General features: G+C 36.5%; 1 protein-coding gene across 2 annotated transcripts; it reads left to right on the forward strand.

Annotated features, from left to right (window-relative positions):
• The first annotated feature begins 214 nt into the window (after window positions 1-214).
• Window positions 215-20182, forward strand: LOC113099111 (uncharacterized). 2 transcript variants are annotated; one of them, XM_026264195.1, is made up of 17 exons: window positions 215-939; window positions 3057-3374; window positions 4176-4520; window positions 4762-4887; window positions 5484-5513; window positions 6071-6100; window positions 6655-6684; window positions 6923-6946; window positions 11766-11792; window positions 12309-12338; window positions 14188-14217; window positions 15603-15626; window positions 15833-15862; window positions 16127-16165; window positions 16966-17136; window positions 19080-19143; window positions 19972-20182. In XM_026264195.1, the coding sequence occupies exons 1-16, from the start codon at window positions 894-896 to the stop codon at window positions 19103-19105; spliced, it is 1326 nt and encodes a 441-aa protein (XP_026119980.1). In that variant the 5' UTR covers window positions 215-893; the 3' UTR covers window positions 19106-19143; window positions 19972-20182. The 2 variants fall into 2 exon arrangements, with proteins under 2 accessions (XP_026119980.1, XP_026119979.1); XM_026264194.1 differs by lacking the exons at window positions 19080-19143; window positions 19972-20182 and having other exon boundaries at window positions 217-939; window positions 16966-17487.
• Window positions 20183-23121: the final 2939 nt, after the last annotated feature.

Below are 23121 nucleotides of genomic sequence, written 5' to 3' on the forward strand. Positions count from 1 at the left end.
CGTTGAAGAACATGATGTACAATTTCGACATGGAAACCTTGTATATATGGTGTCATTACACAATATACTGAACTAGCATATTTGCCAAATTTTAAGATCTTTAAAGTCTATTGAAAGTTTACACAAGTAGATTTTACGTAAAAAAATAATTAAATAAATAAATAAATCTTTAATGGAAAGTAATTTTAAACAAAGTATTAGATTAATCCCGTGTCTGGTATAACGCGCAGAAAAGGCAATATGCATAGATGTAGTAAAAACGTCGTCTCACGAGTGCTGAATGTAGGGCAACAACTACAGCCCTTTCGTGTCTTACATTTATACGTTGTTGCAATGTTGAGAGCACGCAGACGGCGCCGTAGCATTTTGTAAAAATGGAAAGTTGAACAGAATTTGCCACAACGTAGAAGTGATCCCTGGGAATTAGAACGGGTCTGCTGTGGAGAATAATGACACATAACCGGGAGGTGGCGGTAATGCTTTTCGAGCTCCCCCCTCTAAAAGCAGGAAAATAAGACACTGGGATAGGCGGAACTGGGACTACTACGCTGGACGAAGCGACACCAAATAACCTAATATTTAGCCCCGGAGTGCTTTTTGCCTGTAGGATCCCCGCCGGAAACCCCCTGGAAACGCGATTGGGATCGTTTAGAGTAGAAGTTGGGGGTTTGTTGTGACAACATGACAATCACTATCAGCTCGAAACAGAAAGTAGTAGCTTTTTGGCTTTGTTAAATCAGTAAGCCACAATGTCCATTAATTACACCCAGTCGATAGAATTTCTCTGCTGGCCTTTAAGTGACGTTTGTTAACCTTTCGCGCTGTCGCGTGGATGTAGTTGAAACAACGAGTATTAATTATATCCTTCGAAATCAGCTGGAATCTTACACATTATGAAGAGCACGTACGAACTCGTTCTAAGTTTGCTAATAATGTACGGTAAGTTAATTATTATTATTATTTTTTACTTTCGGTTTCATTCCCCTCCCCCAAACCTACTTCTAAACCAACCAATACTAGTGGGGTAATAATTTGGCGGGGGGTCAGAATAGGATAATCTTTCATCAGAGTGTCCTGCAGAGTTTAGCTCCAAACATAATTTAACACCCCTGAACCATCTTATCAAGCTTTTACTAGGTAACGTTATACAGGAAGAGGCAAGTTGGGGCTAGATGTGATCTGGACTCCGGCCCTCAAAGGTCAATTCTGGTGAACCCTGCCTTAAATTAACCATGATTTTTATTACAAATAAAACAAACAAACAAAAATAGTTATACTACAGTTAAAATATGGGAACCACAAATTAACAACGGGTTTGGTACACTAGCCTGTTTAACCACGGAATTGATAGTTAAACTGTGGTTTTACAAATTGATATATATATATATATATATATATATATATATATATATATATATATATATATATATATATATATATATATAAACACACCACACAACCGGGTGTGGTGACTGCCACATTGTTGTGTAGGTTATGATGGGGCGGTGTTAGGGGTGGGCTAAGGGGGCTGGAGCCCCGAATGTTTTCGATAAAGCCCCGAATGTTTTTATTACCACCATGCCATGAATGAGTTTTCATGACCAATAAAGTAATTTATATTAGAATTTAAATAAATAAGTAAATATCTCTCGACTCTCACGTCTACAGTGTTGTCATTCACACCCGACGAAACCCGCCCACTGAGTCTAGTACTTCTGACTGACATGGAAACTGGCCAACCACCGAAGAGCGTTTGTACGATCCAGCCAATGAAATGAGATCTTTTGGAGCCAGGCGGATTGTCGGCGTGTTGTATTTTACTATATCTATTTATTTGACAATTAAAATGGATATTTCAAAATTATATATATAAAAAAGGTAAAACACCCCCAGCCAACACTTGAACGCCAAGATACAACAGCTTCAGGTATCTGTAACTTGTAATCATAGTATTATATTTCTTTTTCGGTTTTTAATTGCGTCTGATTTAACGTTACATTTTGAACATCTGCACAGCACAGTCTTTAGGGGACACACACACACACAGAGAGAGAGAGAGCGGTTATAATGTTTGCTTAGCACAGTCTTCTTTCAGCACAACAATTCAATAAACAAGATAATAAAAAATACATGTTTCGCAAAGGAAATGTTTCCTAACAAAGCATGTTGTTGTGCTCTGCAGCAACAAACAGTGGTGTTTACTGAATAAATTTGCTTGAGTAACTTTTAGCTTACTTTTTTTTCTGAATGAATCATCCGTTTCAAACGAATCCATTTATTAAATAACTGACCGACTCACTCATTAAGGCAGTGGCATGCCGCCACCTAGTGGCAAAGTACCATTCTAATTTTTTTCATAATTTCATATTTCTGTATTACAAATGTTATATTTGATACATTAGCCTCATAAGATTATTTATGCAATTTGTAAGTCCTGTGTAAGTGCTCCTTAAAAAATTTAAGTGTATAGAGCCCTGCGTTTATAATTATACTTGGCTTTAAGTGTACATAAACACAGAGATAAATCCTTTGACCAGATATCTTTGTAGAGTAAGAGTATGTCAGTGCACTGCGTAATGTTTGCTTCTTTTCCCTGTTCTACCAGAACGAGTGTAGCCAGTCAGGCTTGATTGGAAAAGGAAAGAAAACTGAGACAGAGACAAAAAAAAAAAGAAAAAAAAGAAAGTGAGATAGAGACACAACATCAGCATATGTGTCAGGATAAAAGGGATAAACTTTAAATAAAATGTTTTAAATTAGTTTTTTGTTTTTATTGTTTTTGAATATTTTAAACAAGGTAAATCTGTCTGATTTATTAAAATAAAAAGTCACATACATGGATTTTTCTGGGCTAAGCCCCGGATCTCCATTCAACCTAGAATCGCCTCTGGTATGAATAGATTAACTCGACCCATGTTGCTTTTGGTGTCTCAGGCAGAATGGAAGATGAACCAAGATGAGACAAGACTAATTGATCATGAATAAATCTTCAACCCCATTACCAGCAGCGTAGTATGAGTTCAATCTCTGAGAAACTGTTTCTGTTTGTTCTGCAGGAGTTTTTGGTGTTGAAACAGAAGAAGTGAAGTCAGTGATGGAGGGAGATTCTGTCACTCTGAACCCTGATCTTTCTAAAATACAAGGAATGGTCCTGCTACTGTGGAGGTTTGGAGAGAAAGGTTCCACCATTGCTCAGATTGATGGAAACAATATCTTATATGAAGATTATGAGGTATTTAAAGGCAGACTGCAGCTGGATCAGACTGGATCTCTCACCATCACAAACGTCAGAACCAGTCACTCTGGACTTTATAAAGCAGAAGTCAGCCACAACACTGGAACCTCATATATTATGTTCAGGGTTACTGTCTATGGTGAGGATATTATTATTATTATTATTATTATTATTATTATTATTAATTTTTTTAATTATTAGATGTTTTCAAAATTTCTTTTTATGCATTACTCTAAAAGCGATAGTTCACCCATAAATTAAAATTAGATGTTTATCTGCTTACCCCCAGTGCATCCAAGATGTATGTGATTAAATTATGAATCAATCAATAGATGGCAATGGTAACAAAATCTATGAGAATAAAAAAAAAAACATGCACAGCTAAATCTAAATTAAACCCTGCGTCAGTGCATCAACATCAAATTTTCATTTTTGGGTGAACTATCCCTTTAATTATAAGGATTCAAACTGCTGTTGTTCTGAATATCATCACAGGTGCGATTGAGCTGCAGGTGATCATGTGACTGACATTCAGAACAACAGCACGATGAAAAGTGCTAGAAAGAAATTTTATACAGAGGGGCTTACATTGATACAGTACACAGACATATATTTTGAGTTTCATTCCTTCAGGAACATTATTGAAACCATTAAAAGTGAGTTTGCTGGGCTTGATGTATAGAGAAGAGATTGTAATTCTATATTTTGAACACAAAAAAGTTCCTCTGTCATATAAAATTAGATGCCTCATGTCCAACTCAATTAGTAATCCAGCTGTAACTGTTCTTCTTTTTAATCTGACCCTATTTTTACTTTGACTTTTATTAATCTGCAAATTCCTTATGTAGTAACCATAATATGAACTAATCGACTGTAAAGCTTCATATTAGTGCCAGTAACATTGTTCAGTATATTTATCTTCTGTCTGTGACTCCTGTAGCATCTCCATCTGTTATTGCTGGGGCTGAAACTGAATTGAAGCTCATGTCAGTGAAGGAGGGAGATCCTGTCATTCTTCAGACTGATGTTCCTCAACTAACCGGAGATGAGCTGATAGTGTGGAGGTTTGGGGATGAAGGAAAACTCATAGCTAAACATGATATAGAGGCCAAGAGCTCATCATTATATGATGAAACTGATGAGAGATTCAGAGACAGACTGAAGTTGGATCAGACTGGATCTCTGACCATCACAAACACCAGAATCACAGACTCTGGAGAATATAAAGTGAAGATCAACAGCAACAAACAGACCTTATACAAGAGATTCACTGTTACTGTCAGTGGTGAGTAACTCAAGACTTTTGAAGTAATGATTGTTTATCAGCTGTCTGTGAATAATTCAGATGTTGTGATTTTGAAGGATCAGACCACAAGAAAATTCAACCTTCCTTTAAAATAGAAAAGCTTCAGTGTATAAATACATTATACACTAACTTTCAGAACTCAAAACATAGGCTATAATAGTGTTAGTTATATATCAGAGTCACACTTCACACTAATGACTGTCTCTGTTTATCATTACAGAACCAGGTCTGTCTGGAGGTGTTGTAGCAGTGATTATTGTTGGTGTTGTTGGTCTTCTGCTGCTAACTGCAGCTGTTGGTGTTTTTTTTAATCGCCGCAAGAAAACTGAACTAAATAATCAAAAGTGTAAGTATTACAGATGATACAGCAAGAAAGAGAAAAATGAACTATGTTGCCTGACAGTAGATATAAATGTTAAATTTCACAAACTGCACATTTAGCTTTCATAGTAGTACGACTTAACTAGTTCACAAGTCATATGGAGATTTATTGTACATTTCTGGTGTCTCAAATATAATTTTTTATCTTTCTGAATGTCTACTTTCACTGCATGGAAAAGAACTGCATGAAGACTCTTTAATAGGGATGTAATGGTACGTGTATCATGTATCGTGTACAGTACGTTTCACGGGCAAACTTCAAATGGAAGTGATCATCCCTATCACCTTGGAGTGGAGACTAGTTTGGAATGACTCCCAAGGTGATGGGGAAGATCATTTCCATTTGGAATTTTCCTGTGACTTGTATGGTACACGATACACGTACAGTTACACCCCTACTCTTTGATATCTAGCCATACAGGTTTGGAAGAAGATGGTGATTAAATAATGACATATGTTTAGTAATTTGATTCGTTTTATCTCAGTGTTTCTGTCTTTTTGATCTGTTCATTAACATATATTCTCTTAATTTCTCTGTCTATGTGCTCCTTTGACATGAAGCAAAAATCTCTGAAACACTAAATGAAACATGTAAGTATTACAGTTGATAGAGCCAGAAAAGTGAATATGTGTACATTCAGAAAAAAAAAAGGTACAAGAAGTTGTTACGGGGGCGATACTTTTTCAGAAGGCACATTTTTATACCTAATCTTTCCATACTGATACATGAAAGGTTCATATTAGTACCTAAAGTTCATTGTCAGTAGTTTTATATTATAAATGTTCTCCTTCTATTTGATTTAGTGTAATAGTTAATGAATTGTGTGCTTGTCCAGTATTGAGCTGTATGACAGTGATATCTTTGAATTAAATTCTGAATATTTGTTTAAACTACTGAATTTCCAACAACTACATTTAGATCTGTGTTTGATTGTCTTTTTGTATTATTAGGCGTTGAGCATTAATCATTTTCACTGTCTGTTGTGTTGTACTATTGAAGCTTACAGAAATAGATAATTTCAGCAGCAGTTGACAAAGTCATAGTCCTTTGCTCTGTTATCTTGAGTTTTATCTGGTGTGTGACTTACAAATACATTTATTTGTTATCCATCTTTGTTTCTATTTCTTTGTTTTGCTGTGACATGAAGCGGTGATCTCTGGAAAACTAAAGCTAATGTGTAAGTATTGCATCTAAAACTGAACAAACAACTGAACTACATATTATTGAGTTATACATATCAGTTTTTTTTTAAATAACTTCTGGTGTTAATGCATGTTTATTTTGTACTATAACTAGTAGTAAAGAGGCAGAGATGATCGGTTCACTTGTGCGTCTCACTGCAGTCTGTCTTGACACATTAAAGAACATCAGAATTACATTAATAGTTTGAATTTTTTGATAAAATTGACAAAATCGGGAAGAATTAGACAGGACAGGAGACTTGCTATAGTTAAATTTTATTCAGTCAATGTTATTTGATTCAAACTTTTAGCCTATTTATTTATTTATTTTCAAAACCTGCATCTGAATAAGTATTTAGATATTTTTACAGACCTATTATTGTAGCTCAGAGGCAAAATGACTGATTATTAATAAAAAAGTCATGCAGATGATGAAAATATTAATAGAAGAATATGACGAATCACATTATTCTCAGTGTTTCCGATGTTTATCTGTTCATTCCCTTATGATCTCCTCATTTCTGTTTCTATGTGCTGCTGTGACGTGAAGCCGAGATCTCCACACAACTAAAGCAAATGAGTAAGTTGAATTTTATAAAAAAACATCATAGATGTGACACTTAACTGAAGTATAAAATATATAAATGAATATTTACTTGTTATGTGATAAGTATTATAATTGACAATTAACAATAAAGACCTTATAGTTAATTTTCGGTAATGCATTTGCTAACATTATCTAACAATGATTAAGACATTTATTTTAGTTGGTTAATACAGTTTTAACAATCTGTTTCTATTGCTGCGGTTACATGAAGCGGAGGACTGTGAAAAAGAATTGTGTAAGTATTAAAACTGATACAACAAGAGTTTTATTGTGCAAAAATAGTTCTTAAATGTACAATGACAACAAAGTTGGTAACAGTATATTTTGTTTACATTAATGTCACTACATTTAGAAGAGAAAATTTATATTTTTACTCTGACCATTCACGTTACTTTGTTCAATGTTATGTTTAGGGTGGTTAAATGTTGCTACAGTAACAGACTGGAGTGCCATGTGCTACAATTTACACTATGTACTTATACACTATTTTTATATTAATTTTGTTTTTAGTAATCAGAGTTGAATAGCCCCTCCCCCTCTGCTATGTAGTTAAAGCTGTGAATGAGTGCTTGAAGTGTCCAGTGAAAGTTATTTTTAAAAGTAATGTTACTATATTGCATTACTCTCTAAAAAAGTAACTGATTACATTACTTTAATACATTTTATGAAAAATTACTGTTACATTATTTTTGCATTGATTTTCTTTTTTTTAATATACAGATATCTATTTTGGCAAATGTAAAAGTGCTTTCTAGTTTTCTAGTTGCGTGTGCTTTTTTTTTTTTTCATTGGCAGTTAATTTAATTCTCTCATTGCGTAGAAAACACAAAAAGTCTCAAGGTTATGCATGTAACCATTGTTCCTCAAGGGAATGAGATGCTGTGTTGAAACCCTATGGGGATTGCCTTTTGCGTGCGACTCATAATATCATGTGCAATCTGTCCAATGGAAGGGCATGACATCACAGGCGGGGTGACATAATGAACAGGAAGTTATAAAAGCACTTGCCGCACAGCTGGCATCAGCTTCAAGTAGAGAAGCAAGCACTGGCAGGGATGCCAGGAGTATGGCATCGAGAGGCAGCATCTCGTTCCCTTGAGGAATCATGGTTACATGCGTAACCTTGAGACGTTCCTCTTCAGGAACTCCAGCTGCGTCGAAACGCTATGGAAAACGAGGTGCCTACGCTGCCAGACTTCCAAATCCCTGCCTTTTGTGTATCCGAAGGGCACAGCTAAGGCAATAGAACAGAAGAGACGGGAGTGGCTCGCATATCTAGATCATAAAATCTAACAAAGGAGTGGGTGTGGACCACCTCGCAGCATTGCAGATGTCCAGCATGGACACACCTGCTACGAAAGGCCTTAGAGGCCGCCATACCCTGTGTAGAATAAGCCTTGACTTCTCCATCTCTCTTTAGAGAAGTAATAACCAGCAGGAAGGCAGTCTTAAGGGTCAAATGTCAATCTGATATATCTTGAATCGGCTCGAATGGTGCTTTACAGATAGCCTCGAATACCACAACCAAGTCCCAGGGGGGAACATGGGAGCGCACTGGAGACCACAGGGCACCGTGGAGGAAATGTGTCACTAGGGGGTGTCTACCCACTATCTGGCCACCTAAGGGGACATGCTTGGCCACAATGGCCACCACATAAACTTTTAAGGTGGAGTGTGTTAACCGTGTAGATAACCTGGCTTGCAGAAACTCCAGAACTGTAAAGACTGGGCAGTTAACAGGGTCAAGCTGGTGATCTCTGCACCATGAGGTGAAGAGTTTCCACCTCTGGGTGTACAGTTTCCTCATTGAGGGAGCTCTGGATTGGAGGATGGTCTCAACCACCTCGGTTGAGAGACTGGATGCTATGACTCTCTCCGGGGCCACACCCACAGTTTTCATAACTCTGGTCGATGTTGAATTATCATGCCCTGCACCTGTGAAAGTAGATCTTTCCTGATCGGAATCTCCCATGGAGAGCCGTCGAGGAGTGAGATCAGATCTGAGAACCATACTCGGCCTGGCCATAACGGGAATAATAATAGAAGACAGACCCCGTTCCAGCATTTTCTCGCTAGAACTCCCGGGATCAGAGCGATCGGGGGAAATCGTACAGATGAAGCCTCGGCCCATCTGTACCATAGCTTCCAGTCCCAGAGGAGCTGGATGAACTAGAAAGAACCAGAGGGGACATTGCGATGTCTCTTGAGTCACAAAGAGGTCCACCTGAGCTTTGCCAAAACTCTCCATATCTGCTTTACCACCTCTGGCTTAAGCTTCTATTCCCCGGGCCTCTGCCCCTGTCTGGACAGTTTGTCTGCTCCTACATTGAGATTGCTAGAAATATGTACTGTTCTGAGTGAGAGGAGTTTGTCCTGGGACCACACAAGGATCTAGTGCGCCAGCTTGTACAGGGATCAGGAATGCAGACCTCCTTGGTGGTTGATGTTTTCGGTGCACACCAACACATGGTGACTTCTCAGGTCTGCAAGGAAATATTTTAATGCTCAATACACAGCTAGCATCTCTAGGCAATTGATATGCCATGTCAGATGGCGACCACTCCACAGACCATTGGCAGGGTGGCCACTCATTACCGCACTCCAGCCGGTGAGGGACATGTCCGTCACTAGCATTACATGGCGACATGGAGCTCCCAGCACCGGGCCCTGATTCACATGTCTAAGGCACAGAGGCATCAATGCGTGACCTTGATATTTCAAAGTGATTTCCCCCTCTGGGAAAATGTCTTGGTCTTGAGCCACCACTGTAGGGATCTCATGTACAGCAGGCCAAAATGTATCACGTTGGACGCAGCTACCATCAGACCCAACGATCTTTGAAACTGTTTGACAGTGAGTGACTGGCCTTCTCTGACTCTCTTGACTGATCGACTCTATACGAGCAAGGGACAGACGTGCCTGCATCGTGGTCAAATTCCACACTACGCCTAGATAAGTGGTCATCTGTAATGGAGAAAGTACACTGTAACAAATTAAACCTGTCTTACTTTAAGTCCAATTGTTAACAAATAATTATTTTTTGGGGTAATCTGAATATAAACAGTTTAATCACAATCAATTCAATAAATGATGTGCAAACCATAATACTTCTGATGATCAAAGCATGTATTACTCAACATATATTCTTCCAGAAACATTGTTAAACCGTACAGCCCACTAAGCACTACAATGAGAGCTACCTGATTGATTTGAATCCAAAAAGGCATATCTGTCCCAGAGTCTTATCAAGGTGCAGATATCCAAATTCCATCAATCAGAGTTCACAACAAAGCAATAGTCCAAAAATGATATTATAATCCCCACGAAAAGGAACAAAAAAAACTGGTTCAGTCTCACCCACGTTCTCTTCTTAAGGATCTCTAGACCCCACCTACAAGGTTCCAGGAAAAGGGAAAAATGATCCACAAACGACCCCATTCCGAGAAAACATCCTTGTTCATTGAGATTTAGGCCTCAATTCCTCAATCCAAGTATTCCTCCAAACACTGTCCCGATATATCTTACAACCATTGGCGCTGGCCCTCGTCAGAGCAAGCCACTTTCCAGCATGTTTGTTTGCCCGCCTCTCCAAGCTCCTCTATAACTCCATGTGCCATCACCCCTTAAAAAACTCAAAATGGCCACCCCCTTTCTTCCTTCAGCTGGTCCTTTTAGAATAAAAGTCCCTCATATTCCAACTCAATATATCCCCTTTTCCCATCCACAAAACAAATAATATAGACACATGTAAATAACCTTAACAAAACAAAACAATTATCACTGCATTATTAGAAATGTTTGAATTGATTTCAACATCTGAAATTGACCTTATTCCTTTATTTTGTGTCACAACACTTTTCTTGCTGTTCAGTCTCAAACCCAGCTCCCCCATGTAGGTCGCTCTGATGTTCTGATTAAGCTCAAATCAACCAATTATCTATATAATTTAGTATGAGGATGCCCTGCAGTCGCAGCGGAACCAGAGTCACATCTACACACTTCATAAACGTGTGGGGTGATTGTGCAAGGCCGAACGGAAATACTCTATTGGTATGCTTCACCCCCAAAAGCGTGCCTCAGAAACTTCCTGTGTTGTGGAAGAATTTGACATGGAAGTATGCGTTGTTGAGATCTATCATGACAAACCAGTCCTCTGACCTGATTTGAGATACAAAATGTTTGATGCTGAGCATTTTGAACTTCAGCTTCATAACTGATTGATTTAACTGACACAGATCTATGATTGGACACAACTCCCCATCCTTCTTTGGAACTATGAAATACCGGGTTTAAAATCTGGATTGCCTGTCTTGTGGAGGGACCATCTTGATGGCCTCCGTCCTTAATAGGGTATTTAATATTTGTTCCATAACCAGATCATGCTCGGGACCGAAACAGAAAGTGTCAATCCCTCTCCCTGGGGGGAAGAAACTGCAGAGCGTACTTCCGCGCTGGGCGCTGGATCTGGCAGATGAGGAAGGAGATAGGGACTCAACTGTCTCCATTCCCTTTAACAGATCCACCTGCATACCCCACACTTGCAATTGCCTTTCTTCCTCAGCAGAATGCTGGCGAAGGCTCCCTTCGGGAGAGAGCCCTTCGGGATCGAATCTTCCACATTGGCATTTGTTCTTAATGCGGATAAAATTGGTAAAATAACTCTGAATGCATTACTTCACAAGTTACATTTAAAAAAAACTAATCAATAATGTAAAAAATTGTTACTGCAATGCGATACCCCCAAAACTATGTCTACCATTGCACTTTTTTTTTCAACATTCCAATTATTATTATTATTTTTTTTATTTTTTTTTATTAAGTGTATCTGATATTTAAAGTGCAGTTTATTTTTAATATGTTATTATTATTTTTTTATTTTTAGTCATAGTTCAATAAGAAACTAGCCGGTTAACATACAACATTACTATAAGTTAAGATGTGACATACTGTTTTATTAATACAGTTATTTACATGATTAAGTGATTATTGAAGTACCAAAGGATCACATTATCTTCATGTTCATTTGTTTCTATGTACTGCTGTGACACATGAAGCTGAGATATCTGGACACCATCAAACATGTAAGTATTACAGCTGATATAACCAGAGAAAAATAAGCTTTATTGTGCCACAGTAGTCTAAATGTATAATATGATTTTTCATCATCAGTAATTATATATTATAAATGTTCTAAATATAAGTTTACATGACATGGTAAATGCTGTGGAAGTACTGTTCACATTCATTTACATTAATGATGGCCTCAACTTATGTTTACACATACACCTTTACTGTAATTCTGATTTTCTGAACTCTGTCCTTCAATCTATCAGTATTGATCTAATCTAATACAACACACCTGAACAATCTGATCAAGGTCTTCAGGATTACTAGAAAGCTACAGGCATGTAAGTTTGATCAGGGTTTGAGCAGGAGAGTAGGTTTCGAGGAACAGAGTTGAGAAACCATGCTGTAATTGTTAGTGATCATAAATATAAAATCAAACAGATGATGAAGTGGTTATAAGAAGCATGTTTATCTGTTCTTTCACTTATAATTTCCTCATTTCTGTTCCTATGTGATGCTGTGACATAAAGTGAAGATCTCTGAAAATCTAAAGGAAATGTGTAAGTTTTACAGCTCATACAGACAGAAAAATAAACTTTATTGTGCTACAGTTTAAATAGATAATACAGTCTTGTTCAAAATAATAGCAGTACAATGTGACTAACCAGAATAATCAAGGTTTTTAGTATATTTTTTATTGCTACGTGGCAAACAAGTTACCAGTAGGTTCAGTAGATTGTCAGAAAACAAACAAGACCCAGCATTCATGATATGCACGCTCTTAAGGCTGTGCAATTGGGCAATTAGTTGAAAGGGGTGTGTTCAAAAAAATAGCAGTGTCTACCTTTGACTGTACAAACTCAAAACTATTTTGTACAAACATTTTTTTTTCTGGGATTTAGCAATCCTTTGAATCACTAAACTAATATTTAGTTGTATGACCACAGTTTTTTAAAACTGCTTGACATCTGTGTGGCATGGAGTCAACCAACTTGTGGCACCTCTCAGCTGTTATTCCACTCCATGATTCTTTAACAACATTCCACAATTCATTCACATTTCTTGGTTTTGCTTCAGAAACAGCATTTTTGATATCACCCCACAAGTTCTCAATTGGATTAAGGTCTGGAGATTGGGCTGGCCACTCCATAACATTAATTTTGTTGGTTTGGAACCAAGACTTTGCCCGTTTACTAGTGTGTTTTGGGTCATTGTCTTGTTGAAACAACCATTTCAAGGGCATGTCCTCTTCAGCATAGGGCAACATGACCTCTTCAAGTATTTTAACATATGCAAACTGATCCATGATCCCTGGTATGCGATAAATAGGCCCAACACCATAGTAGGAGAAACATGCCCATATCATGATGCTTGCACCTCCATGCTTCACTGTCTTCACTGTGTACTGTGGCTTGAATTCAGAGTTTGGGGGTCGTCTCACAAACTGCCTGTGGCCCTTGGACCCAAAAAGAACAATTTTACTCTCATCAGTCCACAAAATGTTCCTCCATTTCTCTTTAGGCCAGTTGATGTGTTCTTTGGCAAATTGTAACCTCTTCTGCACATGCCTTTTTTTTAACAGAGGGACTTTGCGGGGGATTCGTGAAAATAGATTAGCTTCACACAGACGTCTTCTAACTGTCACAGTACTTACAGGTAACTCCAGACTGTCTTTGATCATCCTGGAGGTGATCATTGGCTGAGCCTTTGCCATTCTGGTTATTCTTCTATCCATTTTGATGGTTGTCTTCCGTTTTCTTCCACGTCTCTCTGGTTTTGCTCTCCATTTTAAGGCATTGGAGATCATTTTAGCTGAACAGCCTATCATTTTTTGCACCTCTTTATAGGTTTTCCCCTCTCTAATCAACTTTTTAATCAAAGTACGCTGTTCTTCTGAACAATGTCTTGAACGACCCATTTTCCTCAGCTTTCAAATGCATGTTCAACAAGTGTTGGCTTCATCCTTAAATAGGGGCCACCTGATTCACACCTGTTTCTTCACAAAATTGATGACCTCAGTGATTGAATGCCACACTGCTATTTTTTTGAACACACCCCTTTCAACTAATTCAACTAAATGCCCAATTGCACAGCCTTAAGAGCGTGCATATCATGAATGCTGGGTCTCATTTGTTTTCTGAGAATCTACTGAACCTACTGGTAACTTGTTTGCCACGTAGCAATAAAAAAATATACGAAAAACCTTGATTATTCTGGTTAGTCACATTGTACTGCTATTATTTTGAACAAGACTGTATTTCATTATATTTTACTATTAATTCTGCTTGTGTTTGATTTAGTGCAATCATACATGAAATGTTTGATGGTCCAGTAGTTTCTGTCATGTTCATCTGATAACCTTATTTATATCCTCATTTCTCTTTGTCTATATGCTACTGTGACGTGAAGTGGATATATCTGAACAACTAAAGCAAATGTGTAAGTACTACAGCTGAAGCAGCAGGAGAAAATGAGATTTATTGTGCTACAATAGCAAATAAATATACAATATCGTTTTTTTTTTTACTTTTGTTTGATTTAGCATGGTATTGAGTATTGAGCTGCATGACATTAATATACTGGTCACTGTTAGGATTGGTTAATGTCATTGCATTGGAAAATGTGTCCCTCACTATTGCATAAGTGTTACAAAACCACAATTTCCACAAAAAATTGATTAAATTGTTAACTCACGGCTTGTGATGCAGCTGCTGCTTCATCTTTCAACGGAGTTTCTTACAAGCTCTCCATAACACTGGCTCATTTACGAATCAAAATGGACAGAAGAAGCATAATCCTTCGATGCAATCCAGGATGTCATTGAAAATTTACCATTTACTTGTTCCTGATTTTGGGATCTTTTTTTATGTCTACAGAGACACAAACAAGCTGTTAAAACAGGACGCATGCGTCAAAGTGAACGTTCATTGTTGACGTCTCGGTGATTACAATTAGTTCCATTTTCCTTTTTGCCACTGTTGCTGTTTTTTCAGCTAAAACTTTCCACACTGCAATTGCTTCAGCCACAGCTTTGTTTCTTTTGACTGAGTAGATGCTAGAATGAGTTGAATTGCATTTTGATTGATGACCGTGGTCTTCATAAGGAACCTGTTGAGTCCAAGTTCAATCCAACATCATACCAAGGTTCTTCTTCTCTTCATCTGCTGCTAGCCTACTCATTTTATCTTTGTGCTCCTCTAACAATGAATCCCCAAAATGATACACATTCTTCAGTTCTGTGTCACAAGTGTTCAGGAGGTTTGGTGGCTCCTGCCATTTCTATAAAGAATCACTCTTCAAGTCTGGGGGGATAGACTTTGTACTTTTACACAGGATTTCCTTCAAGGCGTGTTCCTACATTTTGTCGTTCTTTATCTTTTCTTGGCTTCCTGCAAGCAGACTGGAGGTCACAATTTAATATAACGTTAAAGGAAGAGGCCCATTATGTTTGCTGTTTGCAATAAACGGAATGTCTGTACATTCCATTCATGCAGCCCTCGACACACACAGACAGATACATGCTTATAGCAGTAGATTGTATTTACATGGTATATTAATTACATACATTTGTTAGTGTTTAAGCAATGAAGAGGTTACTCTAGAATAGCAAGAGTGTTAAACAGATACACTTACAGAAAGGGAGGGATATTTACAAGTTTTAAAGATGTTAAATAATTGGTTTTAATGACCTATAAGCATCTGTAAAGCGGTATCATTTTCATTTTTGGGTGAACTAGTCCTTTAATAGTGTTTCTGTCATGTTTCTCTGTTCATTCACTTCAAATCTCCTCATTTCTGTTTCTATCTGCTGCTGTGACATCAAGCGAAGGACTGTGAAAAAAAATTGTGTAAGTATTAAAACTGATATACAGAGACAAATTAGCTTTTGTGCTACAATTTACAGTATAGCTGTCCATGTACAGTATATATGAAAATGCTTAGGCATTTACTGTTTCTGTAAAAAAATTATAATAATAATAAGGTCAGAGAAATGGAACTGTTCATTCACTCATATCTTCTTGTTTCTGTTTCTATGTGCTGCTGTCACATGAAGCCCAGATCTCTGAACGACTGAAGCAAATGTGTAAGTATTGCATCTGATACAACGAGAGAAAAATGCTAAAGTATAGAGTTATTGTAGCCCTAATATAAAAATGTCATGGATGTGATGCATCAACTGATGTTAAAATGTATATAAATTAACATCAACCAATAAGTGCTGTGGATGTCTGTTGTTAAGTCATGCAGATGATGAAGTGATGATTAGAAGCACATTAAGAGTCATACAGCATCTTCTCAATGTTTTTGTTCATCTGATCACTCACTAATTCTGTGTTTCTGTGTGCAGCTCTGACAAAGAAAGGGGAGACCTCTGAACAGGAAACACGTAAGTATTACAACTGATACAGCAAAATGAGTTAAATAAGAGAAGTTAAACAAGAATTAGACCGTGCTGTGTAAAGTGTAAAAACAGTAGTCAGATCATTACAGCCCTTTGCAGGCATTTGATATAATACATAATGTTACATTAGTTATGATTATATTGTTTTATTACATTATGTATTTGTCCTATTTTGTTCGATAAAACCATATGATTATTTGATTTGGACATTACCATTATTATTGCCATATTGCTATTATTTTTAGGTCATTTTGAAATCTATTGTTTGATTAATTTGTCTGAAAATTATCAAAAAAGAACAAAAAAAAAAAAAATGATTACTCAATTACCATAGAAAAAAAGGTTAGTTATAGCTGTAACATTAGTGTACTTAAATTATACTTTTACTATGATACATTATTCCGGACCATTTATTTAAATGTGTGAGTAAAACATCTGGAATTGCTAGTGATGTCTCACATAGACAAACCTTTGAGCATGAACATAAAAAACATAGGTTGTTTATTCAAGATCGGCATGCTAATGCTAATAAAAAAAACAGGTGAATCAAACACATATCTGATGTGAATAGCTTGGGGATGCTAATTTCCACACATGACAACTGTTAACTGATAACATTAGAACATTAAATATATATATATATAAAAAAAAAAAACAATGAATGAAACAAAACAAAACAAAAACACATACCATGTATTTTATGATGCCTTTTTTACAGCATTGTATCTTCACATAGAATACAGAAGAAGAACAGGCTCTTAACCTGACAGTATGTGTGTTTCCAGGTACTGATGTCACAAAAGAAGATGCGACAAGATCAGAGATGGAGAAAGATGAAAGGGAACAGTTAATTTTTGTTGAACATACTGCTTTAAGTCAAGTGATTGGAGGACCACCTGATGCTGATGGGATAATCAGAGAGAGACAGGGCAAGAGCCTTGTACTCCGTAACACTGGTACTGAACATACTGCAGTTCTTTCCATTTAATATTTTAATGTAACAAGTGTTTCTTCATTTATACACTAGCGTACACTTGCGCTTTAGAAAGCTACATCTTTATCCACCATCTGCTCTATTTATAGAATTCCAAATGTCCAGCTGTACAGTGATAAACAGGAAAATAATATTCAATTCTGCAGTAAAGCAGCTCTAAAAATGATTGAAAAGAAGTTCAAATATTCCGTCATGTTTGCAAAGGTGATTTACATTAACTCCACCCATCAGTGCCTGTTTGGGATGAATGCAAAAAAAAAAAAAAAAAAAACACTTCATCCATAACATCAGTGGCCTTGGGAGTAAGACACAAGACAATAAATGGTCAAGTTGAAAATCATTAAATGCCTCAAAAGATCAATGTGAACTTTACTTTTAAGTTCAGACTTGATGTCCAGATCTTCTTTCTTTAAAATGTCTGATTGACTCTGTGTTTCCTTTTATAATCAACATGAAAAGGAGTGAATGTAGAAACATCTGTTATTAGTGGAACGAGAAACAGAAGAAGAGTTCAGTTTATTGGTATAGACATGCACTTTGCAGTCTCCACTATTATTTTGTTGTTGTTGTTCCATCTCTTTAGTTTTATTTTCTACTATGAAACAGCAGCCAGGGCCGATGTTGCCACCTTGTGGAATAACTGTTTAATCTAAGACCAAGACCATTTGCATGACCAAGACACTAAGGCCCAATCGCAATTCTATTTTATACCCCTTCCCCTACCCCTCCGCCTACCCCTTCCCCTTGTCCCTTAAAACAGAGTGTCAAGGGGTAGGGGAGAAGATATTCCCCTAAGGATTGGGACACCACTACCATGACATCACACGTCATCATCATTCGTCATCTAGCTCTTACAATACACACATATACTGGTGTGCTGTTGTGCATTAGAGCCTTTAATTATCATTCTGTATTAATGAGCTGCTTACTGACACACTTGTCAAAATTCTCTGTGCTGCCCCACAACTTTTATTAAATACAGTTTAAATACTGAATCGCTACATTATATTTTCCAGTGACGAGAGGATACAGTTGCTGTTTTTAAGTAAACTAACTCTAAATAGATCTCTCTCTCTCTCTCTCTCTATTGAATAGGCAATATTTGAGAAAATGTTTTAGCGATTTCTAATTATTGGGGGGATTAGTTTACAGCAGTTATCGCCCTGATCAGACATATGCTGTGCCACTATCATGCAGTCTGTAATATGACGTTAGCAAATATTAGCGATTTTTTGCAAACATTTCTTTGCGTAATATGACCATTAATATGAACTCACAATTGAATGTAACATAAAACAAATGATTACTTGTCGTTAAAATATTTATTTGTGCCAAAAAAGCTTACATTTATGTGTCTTATTGTTCGCTGTAGCAGCCATGTTGCCAAGATAATTCATACCCCTTCGTATGAAGTGTGGTCCCGAAAAATCTTCGTTTTAAGGGCTATCTGGCCCTTCCCCTTACCCCTACCCCTCCAACCAAAAGAAAATCGAGACACCCCTACCCCTTCACGTGAATGCGCGAAACGGAGGGGTGGGGGAAAGGGGAAGGGCTAAGGGGTAGAATTGGGATTGGGCCTAAAAATATTTTTTCTTCTTTTTTAGTTTGGGAGATTTTTTTATTATTCAAGGGTTATGTTTGTTGTGTTGGCCATTGGTGCGATTGTTAAATTATTATTAAATTAATGACAATGTTCACAAACGCATGATTCTATGTATTAAATAAAGCAAATTGAGGCTTAACTGTCTTGCACTGAAATTATGTTCCTGTGGAGACGAGTGGTTGTTGAACAAGCCTACTTTACTGAGTAAAGACTACATCTAAACTCTTCTTTTTTATGTATTCAGAATCTGTCTGTTAGTAAACTTTTTTTTTTTTTTTCAATGCACATGTGATCAAAATCAGAAGTTATTTCTCCACCCCCTGAGTAACGCTATTATCTTGTCAAGGACAGCAGCCCGAATTCAAGGCAAGTTCACTCTTTTTTTGTTTTTTTTGTTTTAGGTCTTCCTGAGAAGATTGTTTTCATAGTTAGACACATAGCCAGCAGCGCTAGCTTTATAGTTGCTGCTATTAAGACTATTAAAAATACAGAAAAAACAAATGAAACTATCCTACTGAAAATGGTGCTGTTACAGTAAGTTATGATCGTTATGTGAACATGTGAAAGATCGTTAAAGCAGTTAACGTTACCTAAAACGATTTAAGAATGATTGTAGACTGCAGCTAACGTGCTCAATGGTATGCTAACGTTATATACACACACATACATACATATACATATATACATATACACACACACACACATATATATATATATATATATATATATATATATATATATATATATATATATGTATATATATATATATATGTATATATGTATATATGTCTATTTTTGTAATGAACCTGACATATCCAGGAGGGGAAAAATAAATGCTAAAAACAACAGCAGGAGAACGAGAAAGAGAGCACCAGGCAAAGAAAATAAAATGAAAAAAAGCATCATCAGTGAATGGGAGAGAAATTGAGGCAGAAGAGGGAAGGAGCAATGTAAAATCAGACTTTTAGAGAGAGAGGGAAAAACAAGCAGTCCAGTAATACTAAGACAGAGAACAACAGAGAGAGCAAAGGTAAGAATCAGTCAGTCAGTCAGAATTGGTTAGTTTTGAGCTACAGAGGTAGTGAGCTAATAATAAGAAACTTTTCAGAATTTGTTGCATTCCTATTTTTTACATTGTATATTTAAATATAATGTTTAAATATGTATTTTTTCCAAATGTATTTTTTTCTCCAGACAGGTGACAAGGTAGATGCAGCAGGGTCTAGGGTCTTACCAGACAAACCAGTGGAGCCAGTGACTGCACCTACCAGTTTACAAATTAAAGAGCTGGGGGCTACTCAGAAAAGAAGAAACGGGAGACGTGTCTCAGATAGAGAGTATTATAAGTCTGTGTTTTAAAAAATGACATTTTTTTGTGATTTATATATAGTCAGTGAATAATTTTTCAATGATTATTAAACTTTATGAATTATTTTTGCGTTTTTTAAATCCTTAAAATGCCTTAATTTTTACAAATATTAAGCCTTAAAGGTAAAATAGTCAACAATTTAATTGATGGGGTCTTAATTATAACAATAAACGTTAGCATGTTATTTCAGCCATACTGAAAGCCATTTTACCTGGCCCACGTGGCCTTTCATGTTTGAAAGAAACTTGTTCCCCATATACATTTTCCTATAAAAAGTGAAGTGACATTCAGCCAAGTATGGTGACCCATACTCAGAATTTGTGCTCTGCATTTAACCCATCCAAAGTGCACACACACAGAGCAGTGAACACACACACACACACACTGTGAGCACACACCCGGAGCAGTGGGCAGCCATTTATGCTGCGGCGCCCGGGGAGCAGTTGGGGGTTCGATGCCTTGCTCAAGGGCACCTAAGTCGTGGTATTGAAGGTGAAGAGAGAACTGTACATGCACTCCCCCCACCCACAATTCCGTCCGGCCCGAGACTAGAACCCACAACCCTTCAATTGGGAGTCCAACCCTCTAACCATTAGGCCACGACTTCCATGTATTGCAAAACCTTTGCATCAAGCTCAATATCTCCAAACTTCTCAGAACGCAGATAGAACCTTATAATTCCAAGGGGACGCTGTGGCAAATGACCCCTTGTACATCAGCAGGAACTGTAATCCAGTCATTATTGTGCAAGTAGTGTGTGATCACCTGTAGTTGTGTGGGATCTTCAATGATATTGTGACAAAATGACCTGAAAGCACACAGGACTCTTTTGTGTTGATCAGGTGAGTTTTCATTTATTTGGGTATATTGGCAATTAAAATTACTTTTGGTTTCAGAAATTAAATTGTACAAATAAAGTGTGAGGATAGCACTGAATAGAACACAGCCTTGCTTCAGCAAAATCACCTCAAACAAGAAACTTCTAACTACAGGCGGAGAACACAATTAACAATGTTCTATACTCTTTAAAAATGGTATTTTAGTTGCACTGCAACAAAATTAAGAGTCATAGATTTCAAATACTTTGATTTATTCAAGGCCATGTAATAAATGCAGAAAAACAATGTTCAAAAAAAGTTTCGGATAGTAAGATTTGTAAATGTTTTTTAAACAAGTCTCTTATGCTCACCAAAACGACATTTATTTAATAAGAAATAGAGTTAAAGCAGTAAAATTATAAAAATTTTAAATAACCGTAAAAAAAAAAAAAAGAAATACTGTTTTACTATGAGGTTTAATTTTCAGCAGCCATTACTCTAGTCTTCTGTGTCATACAATCCAAAATAAATTAAAATCTGTCTTATTTTTTGAAAATTACTCATATTTTCACAGGTTCTGAAAGGGGTGTCCAAACTTTTGAGCCCCACTGTATGTATCTTCTAAAAAGCCTAAAAGTATTTCACTACCAAAGATACCGCCAGTGTACCACCATAGTCCTCAAAGTTTCACTTTATCAGAGTTTGTGTTTGTCCTCAAATTGGACATAAAATACTGTCCCCTAAGTGTAGGCAAAATGTCAGGTCTGTAAAGAGGGTTTTAATTGAAAATAAGTGATATTTGAAAAGTTATATTTGTACTGGAGGCTTCATCTGTAGTGGAGTTATATCTTTCTTTTGTCTCTAGACCATTCATAAAGGGATGTACCCAAAGGGGTGTGTGTGTGTGTGTGGTGCTGATCCAGAAAATGCATGCACTGCTCCTTATTTTACATTCAGAGGAAAGCAAGCACATGCTTTTTAGTACTCTCCAAAATGGTGCTAGGGTGAAGCATTGACCAGAATAATTGTTGTATAAAGTAATTATTTGAGTTATTATTGAATTTGGCATTTGCACACAAAAAGTATTATCATAGCTTCATAAAATTATGGTTGAACCACTGATGTCACATGGACTATTATGTCAATGTTCTTGGTAACTTTCTGTGCCTCAAACGTTATGAGACACTTGATGTCTATGGAAGATCAGAAAGCTCTCTGATTTCATCAAAAACTATATTTATTTGTGTCCTAAGATGACCAAAGGTTTTACAGGTTTGGAGAGACATGAGGGTAAGTAATGACAGAATTTTTTTTTTTTTTTTGTTAACTATCCCTTTAATAAGATTTATTTTCTATTTTATAATTTCATTTGACTCAAAAAAGCAATAAGAAATGAAGTGAAAGTGCCATACAGCATAAGAAATGTCCACTAACTTACAACTAAATATTCTAACAAATATAAGCACACTAATAATTTGAAGTGAACTGAATCTTAACCAAGGCATACAACACGTTTAATAATAGCATCACATTATTCTGTATGATAAAATGTGGAGATCAGTATCACTAGAACATTAAAATAAACTAATAAGTCACAAAACAGGTCAAGCATTGGCAGCTGTGTCTTATTTTACTACATGACCTTATCTGTCAGATGCAATAAAGTTTTTATTCAGATAACTACAGGTGTAAAGATCACTTTCTCATTGAGCGGGAGTCTTTGATCTTGTAACTTGTGCAAAAATACAACAGAATACAAAATAATAATAATAATAATAATAAATACAATCATACAAATATGTCACCCTGGACCACAAAACCAGACATTTTCAAAATTGAGATTTATACACCATTAGAAAGCTGAATCAATATTTTTCTCATTGATGTAGGTTTGTTAGGATCGGACAATATTTGCTAGAGATACAACTTTTTGAAAATCTAGAACCTGAGGGTGCAAAAAAAAAAATCTAAATATTGAGAAAATCACATTTAAAGTTGTCCAAATGAAGTTCTTAGCAATGCATATTACTAATCAAAAATAGTTTTTTACATATTTATGGGAGGATATTTACAAAATATCTTAATGGAAAATAATTTTTACTTAATGTCCTAATGGTTTTTGGCATAAAATAAAAATCATTTTGTTCCACACGATGC

This window comes from Carassius auratus, unplaced genomic scaffold (assembly GCF_003368295.1).
Source record: "Carassius auratus strain Wakin unplaced genomic scaffold, ASM336829v1 scaf_tig00216865, whole genome shotgun sequence".
Lineage (NCBI taxonomy): Eukaryota > Metazoa > Chordata > Actinopteri > Cypriniformes > Cyprinidae > Carassius > Carassius auratus.

What these genes read in the sequence shown, in the direction of transcription:
- LOC113099111 (XM_026264194.1), top strand. Translation starts at nt 894, where the DNA reads ATGAAGAGCACGTACGAACTCGTTCTAAGTTTGCTAATAATGTACG. An exon ending in TGAAAATCTAAAGGAAATGT is followed by an intron (nt 12,339 to 14,187) that starts GTAAGTTTTACA and finishes TGTGACGTGAAG; the next exon opens with TGGATATATCTGAACAACTA. An exon ending in GACCTCTGAACAGGAAACAC is followed by an intron (nt 16,166 to 16,965) that starts GTAAGTATTACA and finishes GTGTGTTTCCAG; the next exon opens with GTACTGATGTCACAAAAGAA.